The sequence below is a fragment of the Clinocottus analis genome, unplaced genomic scaffold (genome assembly GCF_023055335.1).
Source record: "Clinocottus analis isolate CAN_PGR_092001 unplaced genomic scaffold, fCliAna1.0.p SCAF_13, whole genome shotgun sequence".
NCBI classification, from domain to species: Eukaryota; Metazoa; Chordata; class Actinopteri; order Perciformes; family Cottidae; genus Clinocottus; species Clinocottus analis.
This window is the reverse complement of record NW_027175854.1, coordinates 614,730-638,495: the sequence shown is the minus strand read 5'-3', so window position 1 is coordinate 638,495 and position 23,766 is coordinate 614,730. Positions and strand designations below refer to the sequence as shown.

General features: G+C 48.3%; 1 protein-coding gene across 1 annotated transcript; it reads right to left on the bottom strand.

Annotated features, from left to right (window-relative positions):
* Nucleotides 1-6,578: 6,578 nt before the first annotated feature.
* On the bottom strand, nt 6,579-23,344 carry smad7 (SMAD family member 7). The gene is made up of 4 exons (XM_068574075.1): nt 21,865-23,344; nt 20,878-20,931; nt 17,503-17,574; nt 6,579-7,473 (listed from the first exon to the last, which is right to left on the bottom strand). Exons 1-4 carry the CDS (start codon nt 22,328-22,330, stop codon nt 6,935-6,937), a joined length of 1,131 nt encoding a protein of 376 aa, XP_068430176.1. The 5' UTR covers nt 22,331-23,344; the 3' UTR covers nt 6,579-6,934.
* Nucleotides 23,345-23,766: the final 422 nt, after the last annotated feature.

Here is a 23,766-nt window from a genome sequence, read left to right as displayed (position 1 = left end):
AATATGCTAATGACAAACAGTGTTGGGAAAGTTCACTTTCTACATGAACTAGTTCAGTTCATAGCCCATAATTCAAAATTTTGAACTAAGTTCACAGCTCCAAAAAATGAACTACTTCAGTTTTTTTTAAAATATTTTGCGGCTATAATTGAAATCTCTCTGTCTGCAGTACCGCTCTTGGCCTCTACGCAACGTGGCGCTCTCACACTCTCCAGGCGTCTTCAAACAACACAATGTTTTATGTTTATGTTTCTGTTAAACAAAGTTCCCAACCAGCTGCATTCAGGGTCCAGCTGAGCTCGGCGTGCATAGTTTTGTTCTCAACTACATTTAAGTTCCTTGTTATATACTTTTGCAAAAAACTTAGGCACATTTATTTTTTTCAAAAATTCCCGAGCCAAAATTCCCCTGGAAACTTTCCGGAAATTTACCGGAAAATGTCCGCCCCTTTGCAGCCCTACTCGCGCCGCAGAGCTCCTCTGCAGGACGTTGTGTATCACACCAGTGTTTGTGCACACGTGTCTGGATGCTTTTGTGTGTGAATAACAGCTTGGTACCTGCATACCCGTGCCGACAGTCTCGCATCCGAGAGCCTCGTCGCCTCCACCCGCCGCTTCCTTCCTTTGAAAATGAATTTCCCCATTTCTTTATTAAAGTCAGCACTGTGCCAGAGAGACTGACATCAACATTGTTCCTCTGCGGGGGGGTTTTGGCCTCCGGGAGGACGGCCCGACGGGACAGAGGACAGTTCAATTCATAATCAAGAGGGAGGCAGGGAAATGTCTCTTCTTGTGTAATGTAATTGGAAAAGAAAAGCAAAAGGATATTGTGGTCGTCTCCAGCTTGTCTCATGCTGATATTGTACCTATCAATCATATTTCATAGGGTGTGTTCACTGACATTTCTCTGGATTTATAATAGTAATAATGCGCACATACTGCGTGTCTAAATATACAGAAAGAGAAGCGGCATCGTAGAGGGAAATGTGTGTGTGACTTAATGTGATTTGATGTGTGCGGGGGAGAAAGGGAGAGGAGGGGTGTTGAGGGAAAAATATATATAGAATAAAAGTGTCAATGATAAAACATGTAAATCCAAACAATCTTTGTATCAAAATGCATCGAACAACAAAGTTCCTGCCAGATTTGAGTCTGTAAAACCTCCAAAGAGAGAGTTTGATATTTGGGCGGGGTACTCTGAACAAAATATTCACTGAAATAAAGATCCAATCCTTTTCATCCATAAAGGAAAAAGACAGCGTTTGATAAAAAAAAATCATTTAAATAAACCAGAAATGATTGAGTTGGATGGGCTTGTTTACATATTGGGTTGACATATTATTTTTGCAGCTTTACAGACTTCAAAGTCAACGCTGTGAACGCTACAGCTGCTTCCATTAACAATGAAATGTAGATATTGTATGAGGTCTCATCCTCTGGGGCGATGAATAAGATGAACATTTAACATTTGAGGAAGCGGAGACATTTATAAGGTCGGCGGTGCCACAATGTGAGCCGACAGAGATTATCGGACCCAAAAAATATACTTATAGGATGTAATTTAGCGATTCTCTCACATGTATGTGTCCGTTTTGACAGATGTAGAAGCTGCACAATACAAGTGTGATTAATGATTAATTGATTCATGATTGATTCATAGTTACAGCTATTTTCAAGCAGCAGGATTGTATGTTTTCTCTGTCTTGTTGTAATATCAAACTAAACACTGTCGATGGGCCTTTTTCTGTATTTTCTGACATGTCATGGACCAAACTGTTTACAAAAGATAAAAAAAGATCCGCAGATGACTTGACAATGAAAGCAAACGTTAGTTGCATCTCCGTCGGGGAAGGTGCTGAAAATGACGCTGATGTTTGTGTTAATCTCAAGGTTGTTTTTCTTTGGCAAGCTATTGCAGTAAAAGCACAGCCATCGGGTCACACGGCGCTAAAGAAAGAACATCAACACTTCTTTCTCTAAACACGCACTGAATTCTTCTGTAAAAAGAAAAAGGCTCGGGTCTATCAACATCACCACTGAGGGGATTCCCGTCATTTCCATAATTTGACTGCAAACCCCAGAAAAGGTATTGTATTCGCAAAAGAGGGACGTCATGCCGGCTCCAATGACTAAGAACCCAGAAGACGGCCGAGTGCAGCAAAACAAAGCTTCAAAACCTCCAGGAACATATTAAATATGCTGCTTTTCCCTTTGTCTCTGTATGAAAACACAGTAGCAGTTGTTATGGAGATGAAGAAGAGGTGACATCAAAACTCACAGACTCTCATTACAACTACAAACAGCGGTACAGAGCAGCAGGCTTGTGCGTGACGGTTCCAAGCAACAGATCAATATTCGCTCAAAATTCATAACATGGAAAATGCACGACATGAAACACTTTTCTAGCGACTGTGTTCTTGCCTCGGTCAGCTAATTCTGATGACAGCGGATAATATATATTTATAAAGAGAGCGAGAGAGAGTCAGGATCTTTTAATTAACCGCAGTGCAGGTTTCACCAACAATTCATAAAAACTTTGAAATAAGAGGGGACTTATTGATCAGAGTCTGACATGCCTACTGTGTGCATGCACACACATTTCAGCCACATATCGAGTGTTTATTGCGTTTCTATGATTCATTGAGGCCAGAAGGAGGAAAAAAAAGCATGACCGCAGGCCATGTGGGGGTTAAATAAGCATAAGAATGCCAGAAGTGACTGTCCCCTTCTTTACAACCCCCAACAGACACATCCAGCCAGTAAAACATGGCGAGGCTAGACTGCCCCTCCCCCCTCCTATACCCCCACAACCCCCCATCGTGCTGGGAGTAGAGGCAGATAGACAGACTGTCTTACCCCCCCACCCTCCCTAGAGGAAGAGGAGGATGGGGCGGGGGGGTGTCTGGCTTTGTGTCTACCGGCACGGACGAGGACTTCATGTTGCCGACATGCATGCATGCATGCATGCCCGCGTGCAGGAGTACATGGGCATGCATCCACATGAGCACACACGCATAAACAGGCCAATAATATACGACACACGGCACGCACATGCAAAGACAATACGTACGGGATGCTTTGATCTATATATAGGCTGCATGTATAGGATGTCTCAAACAATAATACGGTTCAAGATGACTCACATTCCAGACAAGTGTACGACACATTATAGAAACAAACAACATTATAGGATGTTTACGTCAGATTCCGTGTCGGATGACATTGTAATTAGGAGAAGATGAAAATATTGCTGAAGTGAAAAGGTCAGGGCGCATGCACAACAACACGCCTCTGTGCATCCTCCCAAGCCCACGTTCTGCACGCACACACACATAAATATACATAAAAACACACACGCTTTGTGCCTAACCTGCTATGGACTCATGGGTGTATTAACTGCAGACAATGTCCTTTACAGGTTGAATCGTATTTCACTGTATTGTGGAGAGAAAGAAATGGGCATTTTTGTCAACATGAGAGTGTAAAGTAAAAGCTTTAGTCACATGCCCATATGTCTGCTTTTGAATATAGATTTTTACACGGGAAGGTAAACAAGGTTGCTGAAGCCTCAGAGCTTTATCTGAACATGAAAATTATTAAAGGATGATTAATAATGTCGTCCTCCAACCTCTGAAATCCAGTCAGGATCATTTCACAGCCAGTATGTACAGAATGATTGATGACAGCAATACGTGCATTATATGTGGTCATGTTTATTCCTTTGAAAATCTATCTTTTGAATTGGAACCAGCTTCTCAAGTTTGCATATTTGTTGGGTTTTCTTCTTTCTTCTGAACATCACTACTCTCTGACATTCAATAGACCAAACAAGCAGTTAGCTATACGGCCCCAACAGTTGTGGGAGTATTGCATTAAGATAGACTGGACTCAGTCTAAAGCCCATTCAGGCTGAACAAACACAGCTAGCTAAAAAAAACAAAGCATGGGAAAATAATGTCACAAGCACCAACAAGGCCATCTGCACTGGCAACAAACAACCGCTTCCCGCCAACAGGTGACCGAACAGCCAATACCGACTAACTCCCGGATCACAGGCTGTCTGTGCTGCTTAGACTGACAGACAGCAGACAAACAAGGCGACATTAAACAACTTCCACAACAAGAAGCTAAACACACATTCAAGCACAAGTGAAGCCAACAGTAAGCAAAGACAAACACACACACACAGACACACAAACACACGCGTGTAGAAGCTCATGCTCCAGTCTGTCAAAGAGCGGGAGGGCTCATGATCCAGGTGATAGTCGTGTCCCTCTGCGCTGAAGTCTAAAATGAGTTTAAGGTGAGGCCTGAAACTGTTTTACTGTTCATTCAGCAGAGGCACGCCCATTAATAGTTTCACAATGTTGTGACCATATCTGATTGACTGGCAGTTAATCATAAATAATAATAATTAATAGAAGGATGCAAACTTTACCTGGCTGCTGCGCCTCGGCCGAGTGTCATACTCTTTCTCACCACATAGACTGAATGACATGAGCCAGCCGTTACCATCCAGAGGGGCGCTGTTTCCCCAAATGAGGGAACTGATAATGGTTATATCTCTTAAGAAAATAAATAAAACAAACATACTACTTAATTTAAGTGGGACGGAAGGTGTTTATCCAGAATTTTTTTTATTATTATTTTTTTATTTAAAGAGTTATTATTTGTATTCCTTCAACTTTTTACATTACATTTTTAAAGTGTTATTTACATTACACTTTCTGTATATTACAGTAAAAACATTGATTCAACATTATCTTCACACAGCCAGAAACAGCTAGAACCTTTATTTATTTCCTAGATATAGTCCAATTCAAACACTCAAAGTGTTTTTCTTGGAACTCACTATCAGCTTTCGTGTGTGTAACACACACATGTCGGAGCTGGAGACGCTGGTGAAATCTGTAATAGTTTTAATGGAATTATTGTTGCGCAGAATCAGGGTCACCCTGTCTGAGGGACATCGTGAGTATTACGCCATTCCTCTCTCTCACACACACACACACACACACACAAAGCTTCGAGCTGCTTTAGTTGTATTAGCAGGGTTAGGGATTATTGTTGCGAGGACATACTGGCAGCCATGAGTTGAAAGTACATGATGTCAAGGAACAGGGTCCGTCCTGTTGTGTGGCTCTCTCCTTCTGGTGGGATATATGCTCATGTTTTCTGAATAATTTATCTTCTTCTGCCGTTAAAGTTTCTTTCTGGGTTTTATAATAAATACGGTGATACATAATGTATGCACTGGGCGCATTCATCAATAAAACATAAGATAAAGAATATTAATATGTGTCCTTGGACAAGCGTTTTTACTCGGGGAGACTTTTAATGCGTCATATTCAATGTCTGTATCATAATGTGTCAGCTTCCAGCACACAAATATGAAGTATCACTGTCCTTTCGTCGTTTATATTAAAAGCACTAAACAATATGAAGAGTGCGATGGAATATCTATTTCAGGGGCAAGACAATTGTGTTTCATTTAAATGCCTATTCAACTCTTTCATAAGAAGGGTTAAAGAAACACGGAGGAAGTACACATGCATGCTTCCAGTCCTGCCTCCACCACTGAGTCACTGGCACTATATATGTTGTTTACACTCATATTCTAAATAAAATTCAAGGTTTTTCTGCAGCTGAACAGAGAGCAGGATGGGGGTTGGATTGCGTGGAAAGTGGGTCTTGTAAATGTAGGTCTTTGAGACAGTGTGTGTGTGGGTAAAGCAGGCTTACTGTAGTAATCCTCTTCACAGACACCCATCTGACTAGCAACAGGATGACTAGCAACAGGACGCAGCCCAGACAGACACACACACGTACACACACACGTACACACACAGACACACACACAGAGAGAACAGTTGTGTTACAAGGAAATCTATTCGGTTATGTATCGCCTTTAGAAATGCAACAGGTCATAAATAGGCCATCACTTCCAACCACATATTCCTCTGATATCAAAGATGTCTAAATAAAGTTGTAATCTTCCATTGCGTTAACTTCCTCAGGGGGTGGCACCGGATTCTTTGTGCGATTGTGCGGTGCCTGACATTCCTTTTATTCGTAATCAGCCGTTACAATAAAGAGGGCTCCTCCAGGAAGCTGGACCCTCTGTTGACTTTATTGGTTCCTTGAAATGTGCCATTACTGCTTCCTGGCTGTGATGTCATCAGTCGGTTAATGACAGAGGGGAAGAGGGACATTGGTCCGAAAATAACTCGGAGAAAATAAAACAGACAATTGTAAAAAGGCGTAATGAGCCTTTGAGGACGGGCACCATGAGTTATGACGCGACAGACTGACTCATTTTGTCTCGGAGGGAAATGATTTTACGAACTACAACATGGCATCAAAGTCCTTCAGGGAAGTTATGCCAATGTCGACTTTGGTAATAAAGAAGACAATATTCTTCATCAAAATTATATTTGAAAGGTTTTGGAGAAAGAATCCCTTTTGGATTCAACACAAAACCAAAAGAAGACATTGAAAACCTGAATGACGCCACGAAGCTCACGAGGAACAGAGACGGGACAAGAAATGTTATTTGTATTTTTTTTTTTATTTTGGCATTTCTTTGTTTTGCATTTATATTAAGCAAAGTGCATCTTATTTTCTTTTTCTCATCAACACATTGCACAATACATAAATAATGATGCATATAAAACGTCTTCATATTTACAATTAATAATATATTTATATATAACATAAAATACATTTTCGCTTCTTATTTTTATTTAATTAAATCTTAGTCATTTATTCAACAAAGTCCATCAGAATTTTATACTTTCTTCTTCTTCTTCTTTTAAAACTTGTTTTTCTCTGTTTGGACCTCTCTGAAACAAAAAACAAAAAAAGGAAAAGTGGGTGTAGTCTGTTGGTGAGGGCGCAGAAGAGGCGAGGAGGGTGAAGAAGAGGAAAAGCTGCCGCTATCGGGTGTTGAAGATGACTTCCAACCAGCACGGGCAGCTGCTGATGAACTGTCTGGTGTAGCACTGTCCCCAGCCCTTCACGAAGCTTATCTGCACCGTGAAGCCCGTGCGCGGCTGCTGCGTGAACTCGTGGTCGTTGGGCCTCTGCAGGCTGCCGGCTTTGTCATAGTCAAAAGCTTTGATGGAGAAACCGGGGAACACCTTGTGCACCAGCAGCGTGCGCGAGTCCGGGTTGTCCAGTGTGGCCGACTTAATGAAGATGGGGTAGCAGCTGCGGTTGTAGACCCACACCCCGTCCGGCTCGCGCGTCAGCTGGATGCCGTAGCCGATCTTGGCCCGCACCATCTGCACCAGCTGGGACTTGTTGTCGGAGCAGAGCTGGCCCAGGCAGAAGCCGTTCCCCTGAGGTAGATCATAGAAGATGTCCAGAGAGGGCTCCTGGACCGAGTAGAGGCGTCCCACGCGGGTCTTCTCCTCCCAGTATGCCACCACGCACCAGTGGGCCCGATCGCCAGACTCCTGCAATGCCAGGGAATCTGAAAAAGGAAGAAGGGGAGATGGTCAGGCTTGGTGGACGCTGCACAGAAACGACACGGTGACACGGTGAAGGACAACGATCCAGAAGTAGGAGAAATGAGAGGAGAGGGGGGATACGAGGCTTTCAAATAAAGAAGGAAAATGCGCCTCAAACATTCTTCCCAACTCCTCCCGCGTCCCTTCTCTGGGAGTCGGAGAATTTGCTTTTAGTCGAGAGCCAGGAGTCAACTCTCATCCTCATTTTTCTGCCACACAGGAAAATCATGTTGGAATTCCTGGACTTCAGACAAGAGGAGCGACTCTGAGAGACACTGGCAAGGCAAGCGTCCACACGCAGCACAATATTTGTCCAAGCATTAAACGCTTATCTTCCTGTCTGGCTCGCCGTGTTTTTGTAGCGGCGCGGCCAACAATGCGGTGACGTCAAGCGACCGTCCCGCTCGCCTCTCTCCCGCTACGAGCTTCAAACCCTGCTGGAGGAAATTGCTAACTAAATCATTATTAATAAATCTTTGACTTCGCGCTGACCGATACGGTGCCGCGGGCGACCGAGCAACGAGATATGCGGCGTTTCCCCGCGAGCACATAAACCATTCCCTGCCTTCGGAGGGAAGCACATGGTGTTTAGCTGACGAGCAAGGCAGGCCGTTAACTCTCAGACCCCGGCGTCTGATTCGTTGACAAGCTCGGTCTCTCCAGTCTAAAGTTTCCCCTGAGCGTAAAAAGAAGTGTAGCATTGGCCATGCTCCAGTTTCCAACCCCCCTCCCTCCTCCCGTCTCCCTTTAGTGAGCCTCCTCTCCCCCCTTCATATCTCTATTGCACAGAAATCTGGCTCCCAGCGACTCCCAGCTCGAAAAGTAGGAGCCAGTCAGGCGCAAGGGAAATAGAGGGAGACGGAGAGAGCGCGAGAGGAAAGAAAGAGGGGGCGGGGTGGGGAAGAGAAGGAATGCTTCTCACATATTTGGACTGTTACTTTTGCAACTTTGCTTCCTCCCCTGATTTCCAAGCGTCTCTTGCGCTTTTTAGGGTCGTCACCTAATTGCCTGGACTCCCGTCGACGGCTCAACAATCTCTTATACGCTTCCTCTCAATTCTCTCACACACACACACTCGAATGCAGCAGCGATGAAAGACACACTCAAGGGTTAAGAAAGCTGCAAGACGGGAATTATAAGAGGGGGGGGGAGAAAAAAATGAACAGAGCCCCTTCTCAGAGCCATTACAGCGGCCCTCGTCCCCCCCCTTCATCCCCCCCCCCCCCTCTCGTTTCATCTGGCGGTGGCTGTGGATGTAACCGGTAATTTGGAAGGTCCCGTCTGAGACCGACTGCAACGTTAATGCGGTGGGATCTCTGCGCCGGCCCGAGCGAACTCACCGCGGCCTGTCATTAGCCTTCATTAGACGCGGGGAGAGAGAAGGAGGGGAAAGAAAGGAAAGAAAAAGAAAGACAACGCTGGGAGAAGATAGACAGAAACAGACCGGAGAGAGAGAGAAGGGGGGGGGGTGAAAGCATGCCTTCCATAAAACAAGAGGGGCTGTGTTCTTTGAAGTTGGTCGGAGACTAGCTTCAGGGAGTTTATCGTAAATCCGTCCTCGTGGGGTGCTGGAGGAAACTAAGCACCCAGCTATCTACCTTAGACTAAATGTGTGTGTGTGTGTGTGTGTGTGTGTGTGTGTGTGTGTGTGTGTGTGTGTGTGTGTGTGTGTGTGTGTGTGTGTGTGTGTGTGTGTGTGTGTGTGTGTGTGTGTGTGAGGGGGGGGTCATTTATCTGTGAGATAAGAGACAGAAAGTGTCTTTTGTGTCTCAGGCTGATGTCAGACAGAATCTCCGAGCCCGGCCCGGGCTTTGCTCTCGGGTCTGTCGTACAAGCGTGTACAAGAACAGCCAGGGTTGATAAGGAGATGGATGCTTTGGACTTTAACAGCTGACAGAGGGCCTGCTGGTGGAGCTCACCTGTGGGGCCCAGTGTGCGTGTGTGTGTGTGTGTGTGTGCGGGTGTGTGTGTTTGTTATTGCTGGGAGAGACAGGGCCTGGCGTCAGAGGTCATTAGAGCGGCTGCCTGTCTGAGCCTGTCATTGCAGCCTGAAAACACCCTGCTATTCAGGACTCCACCGGCTCCCCTCCCTCCTCTCAGAAACTCTGACTGGTAGCAAGGAGAACCACAGATGAGAGGAGAGCAAAATAGAGAAGGATAAAAGCAAAAGCGCTTGCAGAGGAACAGAAAAGCAACAGAGGGAAGCGCGGAGGCCAAGAGGAGAAGGTTAGTTAGCAAAGCAGTGGTTTTAGAAGTGTGTGTACGTGTAAAAGAATTAAAATCCAGCGATATACCTCATTCCTGGAATGGGTCGTGCTCCAAAAAACACCCGATCCTCCACTTCCCACAACTCAATAGCCTTAATTGTTAGACCTTCCCTGACTGATACAATACGCAGGCTTTCCCAGCGGATTCGAGCGCTTTCACCGGCCGAGAAGGAAAAAAAAGGGTAAAAAGTACAATATTTTCTTCTGAAATGTCGCGGGGAAAAATATTTTTTAAAAAGCACGGGAAAGGTGAGATAAGAAACCGACTGAACGCTTAACTTAGAGAGAGAGACGAATATAAATATAGTTGTGTTATTGATCCTGATCCAACTGCTCCCAGGGAAACAAAACCAAACTTTGTTTTGTTTGTCTGCTCCATCAGCAGAGGAGAAGCCAGACAGACCGACTCCTCCATCTGTGGGACGCCGCCTCGTGAAGAATATGTTCACAGCTTGACATCAGATGAGCTTACACCTCATGAGTAATGATGCTGGAGACAGAACCGCACACACACACACACACACACACACACACACGTCACTGTCCCCGTAACGACACACCTTGTTCCAAGTGCGAGGCTCGTTTAACAGAATTTACATTTTTAACACACGTGTTTGTGTGCGGTTTTGTGTGTCGCTGCCGCTCAGCGTTACGCTCCGACACTACTTCAGGTGCGTTCTGCCGCCTGAGACGCTCGCAGAGGCCCGGCGGTCGCGTTTCCGGTCGGTTTCGGCCTGCGAGCGCGTCCGTACATCGGGTCGGCGTGTCCGCCCGTCTGCTTTCTGGACGCATTAGTCGTCTATCTGCCCCCCCCCCCTCCCACCTGCTCCACGGCCTTTCAGCCCCGTGGTCTCGGGCTTCCTCCTCCATGGAGATAAGCGAGCTGGCAGCCCGAGGCCATCTGTCACCCCCGGCCCTTTCTGCTCCGCTCCATTCAGATGTCTGCTGCCAGTCTGGGTTGGTCCCATGGGGCCGAGTCACATAAACCCCCATCCAAAAAATAAAAAGACTGCTGGTCCTCTGTGAGAGCTAAAAAACGCTGATAGACCAAGATGCTGGAGCAGATTTATGGGCATGGATTATAATAATGATAAAAAGGTTATAAGCATTTTATTTTGCAATGTTAGGCATTGCAACAAGCAGCTGGTGCGAGCTAATGTGGATGTTAGCCATTCGCTGTGCACGGTGCACACAAAAACAGCATATTGCTCCCAGGTTTTCTAGGCATTTAATGGCTGATCAGCTTATGGTCTGCGAGGTGGGGGAGGGGGGGGGGCAGTAAATATCTGTGATTAAATAAAGCCCCTGTGCAATGCAAAACATTTAAACCGCAGCACAGGGAGGGCACATTCGGCAAAGAGACACACACCACGAGCTCCCCCGTGGATTTTAATGGTCCGAGGTCTTAAAGAGTGGACGCCATGCTCGCCGAGACAATTGGACTTGGTCGAGGGGGGGAGGGGCGGCCGAGGGGGGGAAGGGCGACGACAGACTGGGTGCTTCTCACAGGGCCAGTCTGGAAAGGTTAATCATTACCTCTGTCTGACTCCACACACACACACACACACCAGGTTGCTACTATACTTAGAAGTCAGCACAGTCACACACACACACACACACACACACACACACACACACACACACACACACACACACACATTTCAACCTTCACTCCTGGACACAACACTATCAACATCGGTAAATAGTGAGGCGGCTCCTGAGAACGAGTCTCGTATCGATCCCCGAGAGCCCTGTATGTGTGTGTGTGTGTGTGTGTGTGTTTGTGCCTCGCTTGCTCTCAGACATGTAATGACCCTGTCGTCATCAGACACACACACACACACACACACACACACACACACACACACACACACACACACACACACACACACACACACACACACACACACACACACACACACACACACACAGCAGCTGAGGAGAGGAATGGGGAAGACATGAAGGCGACAGCTCTAGGGGGAAGGAAGGACTCTTCATGGTGCCTTATTTTCTAAGTCAACACCCTCTCTGCAGCCGGGGAAAGTCTATTCCAAAGGTCAAGGGTCACCCTGGAGGCATTCCTTTTGTTCTCACTGCCGTATACGTTCAGCCCTGTGTGTGTGTGTGTGTGTGTGTGTGTGTGTGTGTGCATGTCTCTCTCGCCTTGTCCACCAAACATATTTGGTCTCAGATCTTTCGCGTTAATGCGCAAAGAGTTAAAATAGTACGAGTCCAGTAAGAGTCCTAAACAGCGGGCGAGGCGCCTTTTGTGTGCACGTCACTTTCTTCCTACTCGATGACAAACGACCCCTTCAGACAGAAGCGGGTCAGCTGTTGTCTGTACGCTATAGCAGTGGAAGTGTGAGCCGACGACTGGACCCCGTCTGGTTTAGACTCCTTTCTTGAGAAATCAGTCCTTCTTCGCTGGATTGCTCTTGATGGGTTACTCGTCATGTGTTTAAGGAGAGAATCGGGCTCAATCATCTATCGACAAAGTGGATCTTGTTGAAGTGCGTCCTTTGCAAAGCAACTGCTCTGAAGGAGAGACATGTTTAGTCCGAGCAGGAAGATAAATACGCAGATAGAGAAATGCTAGCAACCAACATAAGCAGGTTACGTATGAGGCGTTAAGTCCTCCCCTCCCCCGCTAAAGGAAACCTCAAAAAAGCCCTGATGGCAGGAAAACCACACAGGGGAGTGGCACAGTTTCCCTATCTGCAGATCTGGCTCCTTGCAGAAACACAGATAGAGAGAACGAGTTGCAGACACGCCATCTCTGACTTGAACCATCCGGCCGCGACCGGGAGAAGATAAGGAGCAGAAGTGCTGCATGTTTTCGCAAAAGCCTCCGTCTCCAGTATAATTTTGTCTGAGTGGAAGCTTCGGCTGTAATTACGCGATCCACATATCTCGATGCTGCTGGGGCCCGGTGTTTATCTCAAGTTTGAGATTAAACACAGGAACGTTTCATCATTAATTAAGCAGCGTCTTCCATATTATCATAAAACAGCGCGATGTTTTTTTTTTCTTTCTTTCTGAAGGACGTTTTATTCCCCTGCAACACGTCTTTCCTACTTCTGCAGAGTTATTATTCCAACACTTCATCACACGGACCCACACACACAAAAGTACACAATGCCCCCCCCCTCCCTGCAGCAGCACAGCTTTCCCAGCCTGACAGGACAAATAAACACAAGCTAGTCAGACACAAGGTGCCAGGCAGGCCGTGATGATGTCATCAGCTCACTCTCGCAAACACACAAGTCAGAGGATCACTGGCCACGGACAGATGCAAAGACAATCGCCCTCATTGTCGCACCGTGGGAACTAAACAACACAAACAGAGAGGCACACAACCAGCAGAGACCAGCAGAGCCAGTTGTGTGTGTGTGTGTGTGTGTGTGTGCAGTCTGAGCTTCTGTTGTGTTACTTTGTGTTTTCAAACCCTATGAAACGCCTGCGTGTCTGTGAATGTGAAGAAATGGTGGCGACTGACGGGGCTCAGTCTGTCGCCGAGATGAAGAGGCTCGCACCAACCAGCCGGAGATCACAAAAGACAAACTGAATACATGAATGAGGCAGGCGGGAGGGTGGAGACAGCGGTGTGTGTGTGTGTGTGTGTGTCACAATAGCAGTCTGGCACACACACAGGTTTACAAAGAAGTGTCTTTCATATCTTCATATGTTGCGGTAATGTCACAATCCACTTCCACAGAGTGACTGCAAACCACAAACAATGTTCATCTCGTTCTGGGCGTCCCTCCAGATCCGACTCGCAGCCAAACTTTGCATCATCCACCTTTTCAATCAACTCGCTGATGCTCAGGTGGGTTTTTTCCATGTCTTCAAGGCTAAAAATGCTGCGTAAGAACACAGCAGGAAGCATCTCAACGTGATCAAAAAGCTTCAACGCAAACCCAAACAAGCGAGGCACACTTTCCTCTTTCCTTTCCTCTTTCCTTTCCTCTCTCTCCCCCCTCCCTCTCTCTCTCTCTCTCCATCCTCCTCCACGTGCTGTTTTTTCGATTTGCGCAGCATAATGACACAGGGTGGGGAACAGAGGACAGCCAAAACCAAAATGAAGTCTGTTGCCAAGAGGCGGCTTTGGCTGCCGCGCAGGGAGAGGAAGTGGGGAGTAATGAGAGATCCTGGCCCCGGCTCCGAGTGGCCCCGCTCGCTCGCTGGCTGAACACAGCCTCCAAATTACAGAGAACAGAGCGGAGCTGCCGGCCATCTCTCCCTCCACCCAAAGCCGCCATCTTCTCTCCCGACTTCACTCCTTCCTCTCGCTGTGCAGGCAAAGACTACCAGGATGCAACCAGACGCAGGGACGGTTTCATGGTGTCGCTGACACGAGGAGCTGGATCAGCTGGGCTGTAAGAGAGGAATGCAGATTCTCTACAGAGGGAGAAACGGGTCAATTTGTTTCTTTCTTCTTCATTTAGCTCCCTCCTTCTTTCTGCTTCACTCCAGTGGTTGTTTTCCGTCAAGAAGAGGCCTGCGCTGCCTCCCCTGTCCGCTCCCCTTTTCCTCAAAGACATGAGGTCATATCCTGCGCAGCCCTTTCCTTCGCCTGCTAACCCAAACAAGGCAGGAATGCCGAGAGCGAGAGAGAGAGAGCGAGAGCGAGAGAGAGAGAGAGAGAGAGAGAGAGAGACTGAGGGCTGCTGTGTTTCACTTTGAGCTGTTGATTAGCGAAAGTTAGCTTCCCGTTAAGCCCTCGGACTGCGTCTCAGGCATACAATCGGTGACGTATTACATGAAGCGGTGAAGCGAACGAGCGCTCAGGCGGTTTTTCTTTTTGTCCTCCCGCCGCATTCGCCCAGCAGAAAGTGGGCCGTTTCTTCGGGGCCGTCCCACATGACAGCAGAGCCGGTTTGATTTAATGAGCCGAGGTGCCGCGACTAAATTTAATCTCCGCCAGAGAACCCCAGATGAAGGTTATACCTCCGGCCGACTCCCCGGATGACTAATTGACGGACTGGAGGGCTGGCCGACTGTCTGTCGAGCGGGTTGGGAGGGGGGGGGGGGGGGCTGCTGGTGTAAGAATACAACCGGGCCTAAATTTAACCTGCAGTGGGAGGAAGCGCCTGTGTGACAGTCGGCCGTGCGCCAGGGCTCGCACCAGGTCATTCTATCTGCACGTCTGTGTGCATGTGTGAAAATGCATGTGTGTGTGTGTGTGTGTGTGTGTGTGTGTGTGCGTGTGCGTACATGTCACTGCCTGACTGGATCCCCTTACACACAGACACTCCGGGTCGGTCCCCAATGGCACCATCAGGCACGCCACCGACACACACACACACACACACACACACACACACACGATGACATCCAGTGAGAGCCGTCGTCTACAACTCGCCTTTAATTGAGATTAAACGCATCTACACACTATCGCTGGGTATTGATCCCTGATGCTCTCCATCGCTCAAACTACGATCGATCAGGTTACGTCATCTCTCGTCAGCTCGTCGCAGTCCAGATTAAAAACGTTGACGATTCAATTGCGCCGAAGAGACGCAGGCGATTGCGACGAGACGACGTTTAGCATTTGCGGGAACACTCGGATTCCTTTTGCGTCGGCACCGACGCCGACAGAGGTCTTTAATGGAGGACGACTCCATCCAGACTTCTTTAAGCTGGACGTCTGGCTCATGGCTGCTACCAGAGCTGCTCCTGAACCATCGAGCCTCCAACAAGTTGAAATATTACTCAACGCCCTGCAGATTCATAACCAACAATCCAGACTCCATCTCTCGTCTCCAAGCCTCTCTCTCAATCTCTCTCTTCAGTTCCTGGTGAACCTAAACCTCTGAGCGGAGCCCTCACGCCAACGCAAACCAAGATCAGCACCCTGACTCCCGGCTCCAGGCCCGCAGCCATCGACCCCCACACTCCCTCTCCTCCTCTTCCTCCCCCTCTTCCTCCCTCCTCTCCGCTCTGTTCCAAGCTGATGACGTGAGCCAGCGAGAGGAGCTTTGGAGCTGGCAGCCTGGCAGGCAGCCTAGTTTGCATTTGCGCTTGTCGCTGTCGCAGCTCACTTAACTCCTTCCAGCCCGGATGGTCTTGGCTTTTCTCAAGATGGATAAACAAGTACAATAATAAGAAAGTAAACACGGAACAACTCTTGTTTGAACTAAAGCCGTTTCACCAGTCCACGCAGGCTTTTTCCTAAACTACCACCAAGCAGCAGCACAACGCCGACTCCGAGTCTCTGCCACCCGCCTCCCCTCAAAGCCACTCGCATCCCTCTTCCTCCTTCCTCTCTGTAAATATGTCTGGAGAAGAACATAAAAAGGGCAGAGTGAGTGAATTAGAAGGTCAGCAGCGGGCCTCTGGGAGAGCCATGTTTCTTTTGTCAGGGCCCCAGAGGGAGGGAGCGAGGGAGCGAGGGAGGGAGGGAGGCAGCGAGGGAGGGAGTGAGGGAGCGAGGGAGGGAGGCAGCGAGGGGGAGAGAAATGGAGCAGCCTTTTTTTTTTTTTTTCTTGGCTTGCCGAGGAAATCTTGAGGGCAAAGAGCTTCGGCCAATCCCGCCCGGGCCTTTCTACCTCTATTGCTTTTACTGAGGAGGCCCATTCACTGCCGCTGCCATGTCACCCTCGCCAGGAAGGAAAACAGGGGAGGAGGAGGAGGAGGAGGAGGAGGAGGAGGAGGAGGAGGAGGAGACGCCTTGCTATGGGAGGGAAGGAGCAAGGGAGGGAGCATGGAGGCGCCTGTTAAGACTCCAGTTCTAGGGTTTCACAGTTTGAACTGGGTCTAAAATGTGTCTTCAGTTAACGCACACAGGGAGGACTTTAGTGTCCATTTGAAGGTGAGAAGGAGAGAAGAGACAGGGTTTTTTCTTCTTCCTCTGTTCTTGTGAGCACTGCTCCAATCTCTTCCCCCATCTAGGTACACACACACACACACACACACAGTCAAGCTAACCCCCCTACCACCAAAACAAAGGAGGAGGGGTGGAGGGAATGGGCAGCGAACACTAACAGACATAAAACAGGCTTTAAAGGAGCTGTAATGAGAACCATCTGAGGCAAAAGGAAAGCAGAGAACAGCACAGAGAGATCTCAGGCGGCGGAGAGCAAAACTCCCTCTCTCTCTCTCTCTCTCTCTTCCTCTCTCTCTCTCTGGCGAACACCATCTTACTCCGTAGCCTGCGGACAGGGCGCCGGGTAAGGAAGGCAACGCTGCCAAAGGGGATTATGGGAGAAAAGCCGAGGAAGCCCGAAACACGGCCCGCATGAGAGACGGACGAAAAGAATGGCGGCCTGTGTCTCGCTCTTATCCGCACACACAGAGCCCGCAGGACAGTGTCCACAAAGACGCCCCCCGAACACACAAACACACCAACACAAACACTCGCATGTCACTCAAAGCCTCTTTGCAGCTATTTCTTCCCGCACATTACCACACGCACGGAGCGGATTCCTCTCCAAACAACTGTTTGGCGTGTTTGTCTTCCATTACAGCGCGACGCGGGACGGAGGAAGAGGAGGAAGAGGAGGACGAGAGGAGCGTTGTTCAAAGAGCCGGGAGGGAGGGATTGATGTGGGAGAAGTACGCTTTTCATTACCGAGGGGAAGCAGAGGCCCCACAATCAGCACCTTATCATCACAAGTGTGTGTGTGTAATGGAGAAGGAAAAGAAAACATGAAAGGAAAATAATATGGCTTTGAAAAGGAAGGGATGGTGGAAAACAATGAGGGAACTATTTGTAGAGATGTTTACCTGAAAGCCCCACAGGGGCCGAGTATGTGGTTCCCCCAGTGTCACTGGATGAAGGTCCAGAGTCTGGAGAATCTGATGGAGAAAGGAGTAGAGACTTTGGATTAGCACTGTGAGAGTGTGTGTGTGTGTGTGTGTGTGTGTGTGTGTGTGTGTGTGTGTGTGTGTGTGTGTGTGGAGTAGGGGGGGGAGGCAAAGCAGCAGCTGTGAGACCGTCAATCACTCGGGTGAAATCAATGCCTAATGAAGACGCTGACGACGAAGCTCACACTCTCACACACACACACACACAGGGAAGACTTACAGAGGAGAGTTTCTTACACCCCCGATAATCCCCCATAAGCCACTGCTTCAGGAGGAGCGTTAGCCCCGCATCTCTGTGAAAACGAGCTTCTGATCTGGAGAGGAGCCGCGCTAAAGACCGAGGGAAGGTTTCCACCTGGACACTTCTGATCCCTCCTCGTCGATATTCAAAAGCTGTTCTTGGTCTTCTGGTTTTTCATAGAGATCCCCCAAACTGCTCTGATCCCGTCATGTTTTTCCTGCTTCAGCGTCTCAGGGCAGACAAACACGAGCCTTAACACCAACATTGACGGGGTGTTTCAGAGTCGTCTCCACATCCCATTACGTGCTGGTTTGTGGCGGGCAGAGCTCCGAAAAGGCTTTGAAAAGCCGTTCGCCATAAATGTACGGCGCGCTAGCACGCCAGGTAACAAAATGAAAAGCTACTCATTCTCTCTTCCTCTCCCCTCGCTCTGCATTTCAATGCCTGACTCCCACTAAGACTTGTAACAAAGACTTGTTTCAACATGACACCTGAATGGAGCTGTAATACAAAAAAAAACCCTGTGAACGGAGCAGCACACCGCTGGGAGCCGGCTAGCTCTGCTGCAGCGCTGCTGGTAGCTTGGTATTCGCTAATGATGCATTCCTCTTGCTGCACGTCAATACTGCGCTGCACCTTCTATCCGTTCAGCCACAGTGTGTGTGATCCCCCCTTCATTGCATGCATTGCACGTTACTTTTGCATTAGAGCGTGCAGCTGCAAGAGCAAAAAGTACCATTTAATTACAGCTGCTGTCATCGGAGGTGTTTTTGAAACAAATACAGCGAATGCAAACTGAAGTAATATAGAGAGAGTAGGGGTTCAGGGTGTATTTAATCCACATAACAGTAAGGAGAAGGACGCGGGCCGTGCTGCGTGTGGTCACAGGAAGGAGATACGCGGGCATAGCCCACGCCGTGCTGTTCATTGGCTGCAGCTCACAGTTCACAGGCTGACCACGAGGCTGACGGGGCGAGAAAGAGCTGAACCAGTGTGTGATTTATATTAAAGCTAAAACAAGGTGGCATTTCTCCGTCTAGGCCGGGCGCCGACAGTCACCTTGACACATATAACCCCCCACGTCCTGCTCAGTGGAGCCATAAAACCATCATTATAAAAAAATCCAGCGCTCTTTCGCTTCATGCAGATTTTTTTTTAGATTTTATTTTTTTGCAACGCCTCATTGCCTTCTTAAAAGTTATCAATGCCAATTTTCTACATGTCGCGATGATTTAACACAGCCTAAAATAAGGCAAACACATAAAGGAGGATAGAAAATGGTTATAGCCTCCAGTAAGGAGATGGAATTGATGATTGACAGCTCCCAGAGGCCACTGGGGACCCCCACCCCCCACCGTCTTTCTGCATGATAAGCTCATCTGTCCTCTGTGTGTTTGTCTGTACCCTCCAGCCTGCTCCATTGTCCTATTAATACATGTTGTCTTACACCCTCCTTCACCAGACAGACAGACGGGCAGACAGACTCTCCTTTGATTGACCATAATAGCAGCTGCACTGACTGAATGAGGAACTGTAATGACAGGTGACTCACTTGAATACTGACAAAGATTTATTTCCCTTTACAAGAAATCAAAACTTTTCTTTCAAAAGCACCAGCGCTCCCCGTCGTTCTCGTCGGCCATAATGAATTCACACACCGTCAAACCAATAGTTTGCCCTCAGAGGGGAAGCCGGGCGGTAACACGGGTCGTATAATAATTTCCTTTGTCTGCGTCCAGCTTCATTTCCTATTTACCTTCTCGCTTCCTTTCATCACCGGAAAGTTTCCAACTTGTATAAAGACGCCACGTCCACTCGACCCGGAGACAGACGCCGCCGCGTCAGGGGGGTTGAGTATGAAGGGGATTGCTTCAGATCAATTCAGCTGGTATTTAAGGTTCTGTAAATGCTTTCAGGTGAAACCGTAACGCGGAAGCTTTTTAAATGAAGAGCCGGGGAAGAGGAGGAGGAAGAGGAAGAGGAGGAGGGGTGAAGAACCACAGCTGCAGCTGCAATGACTTCCTATTGTTTCCACTCACTGAAAGCCACTTTCTCCTTCTCTTGGCTAACTGGCTGGCTCGGCCGGTCGTCTGGCCGGCCATTGTTCAACTCTGAGCTATTCCTGCACTGACAGGCAGCCAGATACATGCAAATGAGCACAGGGAAAAAAAACGGCATCCTGCATTTTATACATTTGTCACCGTCTCTGTGACATCATCTCCTTCTCTTGCAGCCCGGTCTCGCACTAGTCTGGTTATAGCCTTGAAGTCTAGCATACTTTACAGGAGGTGAGCTAACCCGCTGCCACTGTCCAGCGCCGGAGGAGAGGATGACGACCACGAGCAGCATGTGGCGCCTGGCACAGGTGGAGCGAGAAAACAATTAAGCAACACCAAAGATGGAAGGTCGCTGGATGAAATGAAACGCCACATGCAACCTCTCTCTACCTCTCTCTCTCACTCTCGATCCCCCCGAAACAAAAACACATCCAAACAGAGATGTGGGACGGCGGCACAGACACACACACACAAATCCTCAACCTTAATCTGATGATTAATTCAGCTGATGAAGGCCTGCTGCTGGCTCCAGAGACGCCGCTGTCTGTGCTGCGATTCACAATAGATAAATGGACACACACAAACAATCACCCATACAACCCCCCCTGTGCCCGCCCGCCCACACACACACACACACACACACACACACACACACACACACACACACACGATGCCCCTGGTGACATGCCAGTCAGTCTATAGCTGGTATCTCAACTTTGTGCTGCTTTGCGCTGGCTGCCGGCCATGCTAGAACTGCCCGGCCAGACACTCCACTGCTATCATAAATCACAACATAACATGGAGCTGTTTCCGTACACACACACACCCACACACACACACACACACACACACACACAAAACAGGGGAAGTGTGTGGAAACATATGCAAATGGCATGCTAATCAACATGTAAACATTCATGAATGGCCTTTAAGATGTGCATGTTCAGCAGGAAATACAAATATGTTTGCTGTGATGTGCGTGTGCATTACGCTCACCTGGTGGTTTAAGATAGTCCATGGGATAGCGCGAATATGGAGGAGGAGGAGACTCTGCATGGAGTGAGAAAACAACAAAAAAGGCAGAACATGAGCAAAAAAACCAAACCGGGGAGTGATCTTAACTTCATGATAAGAGTTGTCATTCTTCTGGGAAAAGGTTTTTGTGTCTGTCAGCTCAGCGGCGGAGACGAGGCCGGCTATTGCCTTTCACTGGCAGGCAGATAAACAGGGGGCCGCCTGGCGCCAGGAGGGCCACTATCAGCGTCTAGGACAAACTGAGATACGGGCCTCTTTTGGCCTGGGACGCCAAGCAAGCACACACACACACACACACACACACACACACACACACACATATATACACACACATATACACACAGGCCCTGGAAACTTCCCCCGTGGAAAGACTGTAAAGCCCTGGATGAGTCTGCTTTGCACTTTTGGAAATGCCAATTGTGAAATGGTTGAAATAGCAGATGGGCTGTTTGTTTAAGAAGAAGATGAAGTTGAAAAATATCGCGATTTAAAAAAAAATAATAATAATAAAAGGTGGAAGAGACTTCTCACGTGCCAACAAAAAGACGGGATGCAGCCTCGTGAAGAAATCAATTCATTTAGCAGCTACAAAAACACAAATAGTGGCTAAATCGTAATGCTAATTCGATGGAGGGGGATTGGCATTGTCCAATTTTACGACACTAAGGTCCCACTGCCGAAAAGATGGAGAGGACCCTTCCCATCACTCAAGTTTGCCTCATAGAAGCTCAAGACAACTACCTGATGTCAGGAGAGGTGATGCCGTTTGAATGAGGCTCACTGTGCATTTAAACTGGCTAATGCTCTGACACAATGACACGGTGACCGAGTGTTAACTCCAAGTTTAAAAATAAAAAAACGAGGCCCGACCACCAGAGAAATAAACGCCATTTTTGTTCCAACTTTCGCGGTGAGAATGAGGCTGTTGAGAGAATAAAACCAGCTCACCGAGTTCACAAAGTCTGCTCATGTGGTGCGGGTTGCAGCAAACGAGCTCTGGGTTGATTTTCCCGTAGGATTCACAGCAAGACAGCCTCTTCAGCTCCGAGGAATGCCTGAGGTCCGGCCACCTGAACACTTTGTAGAGCAGCATGGGGAGAGAGTAAGACTGTTGACCCACTTTGGCGTCCACTTTGCTGGGCAGGAGCAAGCAGGGGCTTCGGACGCCCCCCTTGGACTCCACCGCCTGCAGAAGCACCTCTAATTGTTTCTCTTTGATCTTCTTCAGTATGGAGTGGGTCAACGCCTTGAGTTCAGCCTCCGACCCGGCGTGGGACTTGGCCACCTTTGTCGTTTTGCCCATGCAGCAGCCCCCGGAGCCATGCGTCCCTCTATCCGTCTCCCCGTCGCCCTCCACGGGCGCGCGGCTCCTCCAGAGTCGCCGGACGAGCCCCGATCGTTTGGTCCTAAACATGCGGGACGAAAAGAGGGTTCCCCGGCTAAAAAACGAGCATGGTGTCCGCAAATCATGAAGATTCCGGGATCCGAGTCCAGGCAATGACAAGCAGCCTGAGAAAATACGGTGGAAGAACTGGGAGCTGGATAAGCAGAGGAAATCAGTCGCATGCGCCAGTCTCTGCTGCCTTCTCCTGCAGACTTGATCCCCGGAAAGCAGTCGAGGTTCCCGGGACAGTCAGCTTTTCCTCGGGGGGTAAACAACCATCGTATCCAGACGGTGAAGGCGATGCCTGTGCGAAGGAATCGAGCAGCTGAGAGACCTCGGCTGCAGCGTGGAGCCCGAATGTGTTACGATTATTCCCGTGGTGATGTGCAGCCTAAAAAAAGGGGGCTGTGGGCTGACCCCCTTTGAAACTAGCTTTCAGCAGAAAACAGTGTCAAACATGGTTTTTTTGCGGACTGTATCAGTGGTGGGAACGAGGCGGACTGGGGCCCGATTAAAAGCCTTGAACACTATCACAATGATCCCATAAAAAGCGAAGCTCGCCGCCGTGTCTTCAAGAGCATTAATCCACAAAAACCCTTGATCCGACAGCACGGAGCAGGGTCTCCTCCAGCGGGCTGGCGAGGCTTTTCAGAAGGGAAAAAACAAATAGAAATGTTTATCTGTTATCGTCTAAATATGCAGAGGATGGTGGTGGTCTGCGTCCAACAACAACAAAAAAGAGCCAGCGAGCAAATCCAGAGCTGATTCTCTCACCCGAGTGGAGTTGCGTTTGGCAGAGAAAAAGCGAGAGAGAGAGAGAGAGAGAGAGTAGAGACCCTCGGGTTACGTCCGCGCGCCGGGATTCGAGACCTATTTTAGTAGTTGAGTCCTCTCTAAGATTAAATAATCCAAACTCGCATCTCACACGAAGTTTCCGTGTCTGTGTGTGTGTGTATGTGTGTGTGAGGAAGAAAGCGAGCCGACGAGTGATCTCGAGGGTGGAGGAAGGCTCTCTGTCTGCAAATGAGGCGGATGGCTTGGGTGCCCTTGCTCCGTCTCCAGTCTCCAGTGCGCATTGACGCGCCCGGTCACGTGTGTGTCTAGACACCCTGTCGCTTAAAAGAAATGTGATTGTGTTGCGCAAACAACAGATCAAGTAGAGCCCACGGCGCGCACACACACACACACAGACACACACACACACAAATGCGCATTCACACACGCATACACACAAAAGCAGTAGGAAAGTTAACGTTTTGTTTCCCTCCCCAGAATAAAGTTGACAAAGTGTAATGTTGTGAGTACGAGGTTGGGAAAATAAAACAGTTAAAAAATAAAATAACAACATCTCAATTCAAGGCTGTTAGAACTTCTGAAGCGGCCAACTTGAGAAGTAAACCTCCAGTGAAGAGGCCCTGTGCATCTATTAAAGCTTCTTATTCCTGTGTATGCTCAGTCCAACACGT

What these genes read in the sequence shown, in the direction of transcription:
- smad7 (XM_068574075.1), bottom strand. Translation starts at nt 22,330, where the DNA reads ATGTTTAGGACCAAACGATCGGGGCTCGTCCGGCGACTCTGGAGGAGC. An exon ending in GAGCAGACTTTGTGAACTCG is followed by an intron (nt 20,932 to 21,864) that starts GTGAGCTGGTTT and finishes CACTCCATGCAG; the next exon opens with AGTCTCCTCCTCCTCCATAT. An exon ending in GGCCCCTGTGGGGCTTTCAG is followed by an intron (nt 7,474 to 17,502) that starts GTAAACATCTCT and finishes TTCCTTTTTCAG; the next exon opens with ATTCCCTGGCATTGCAGGAG.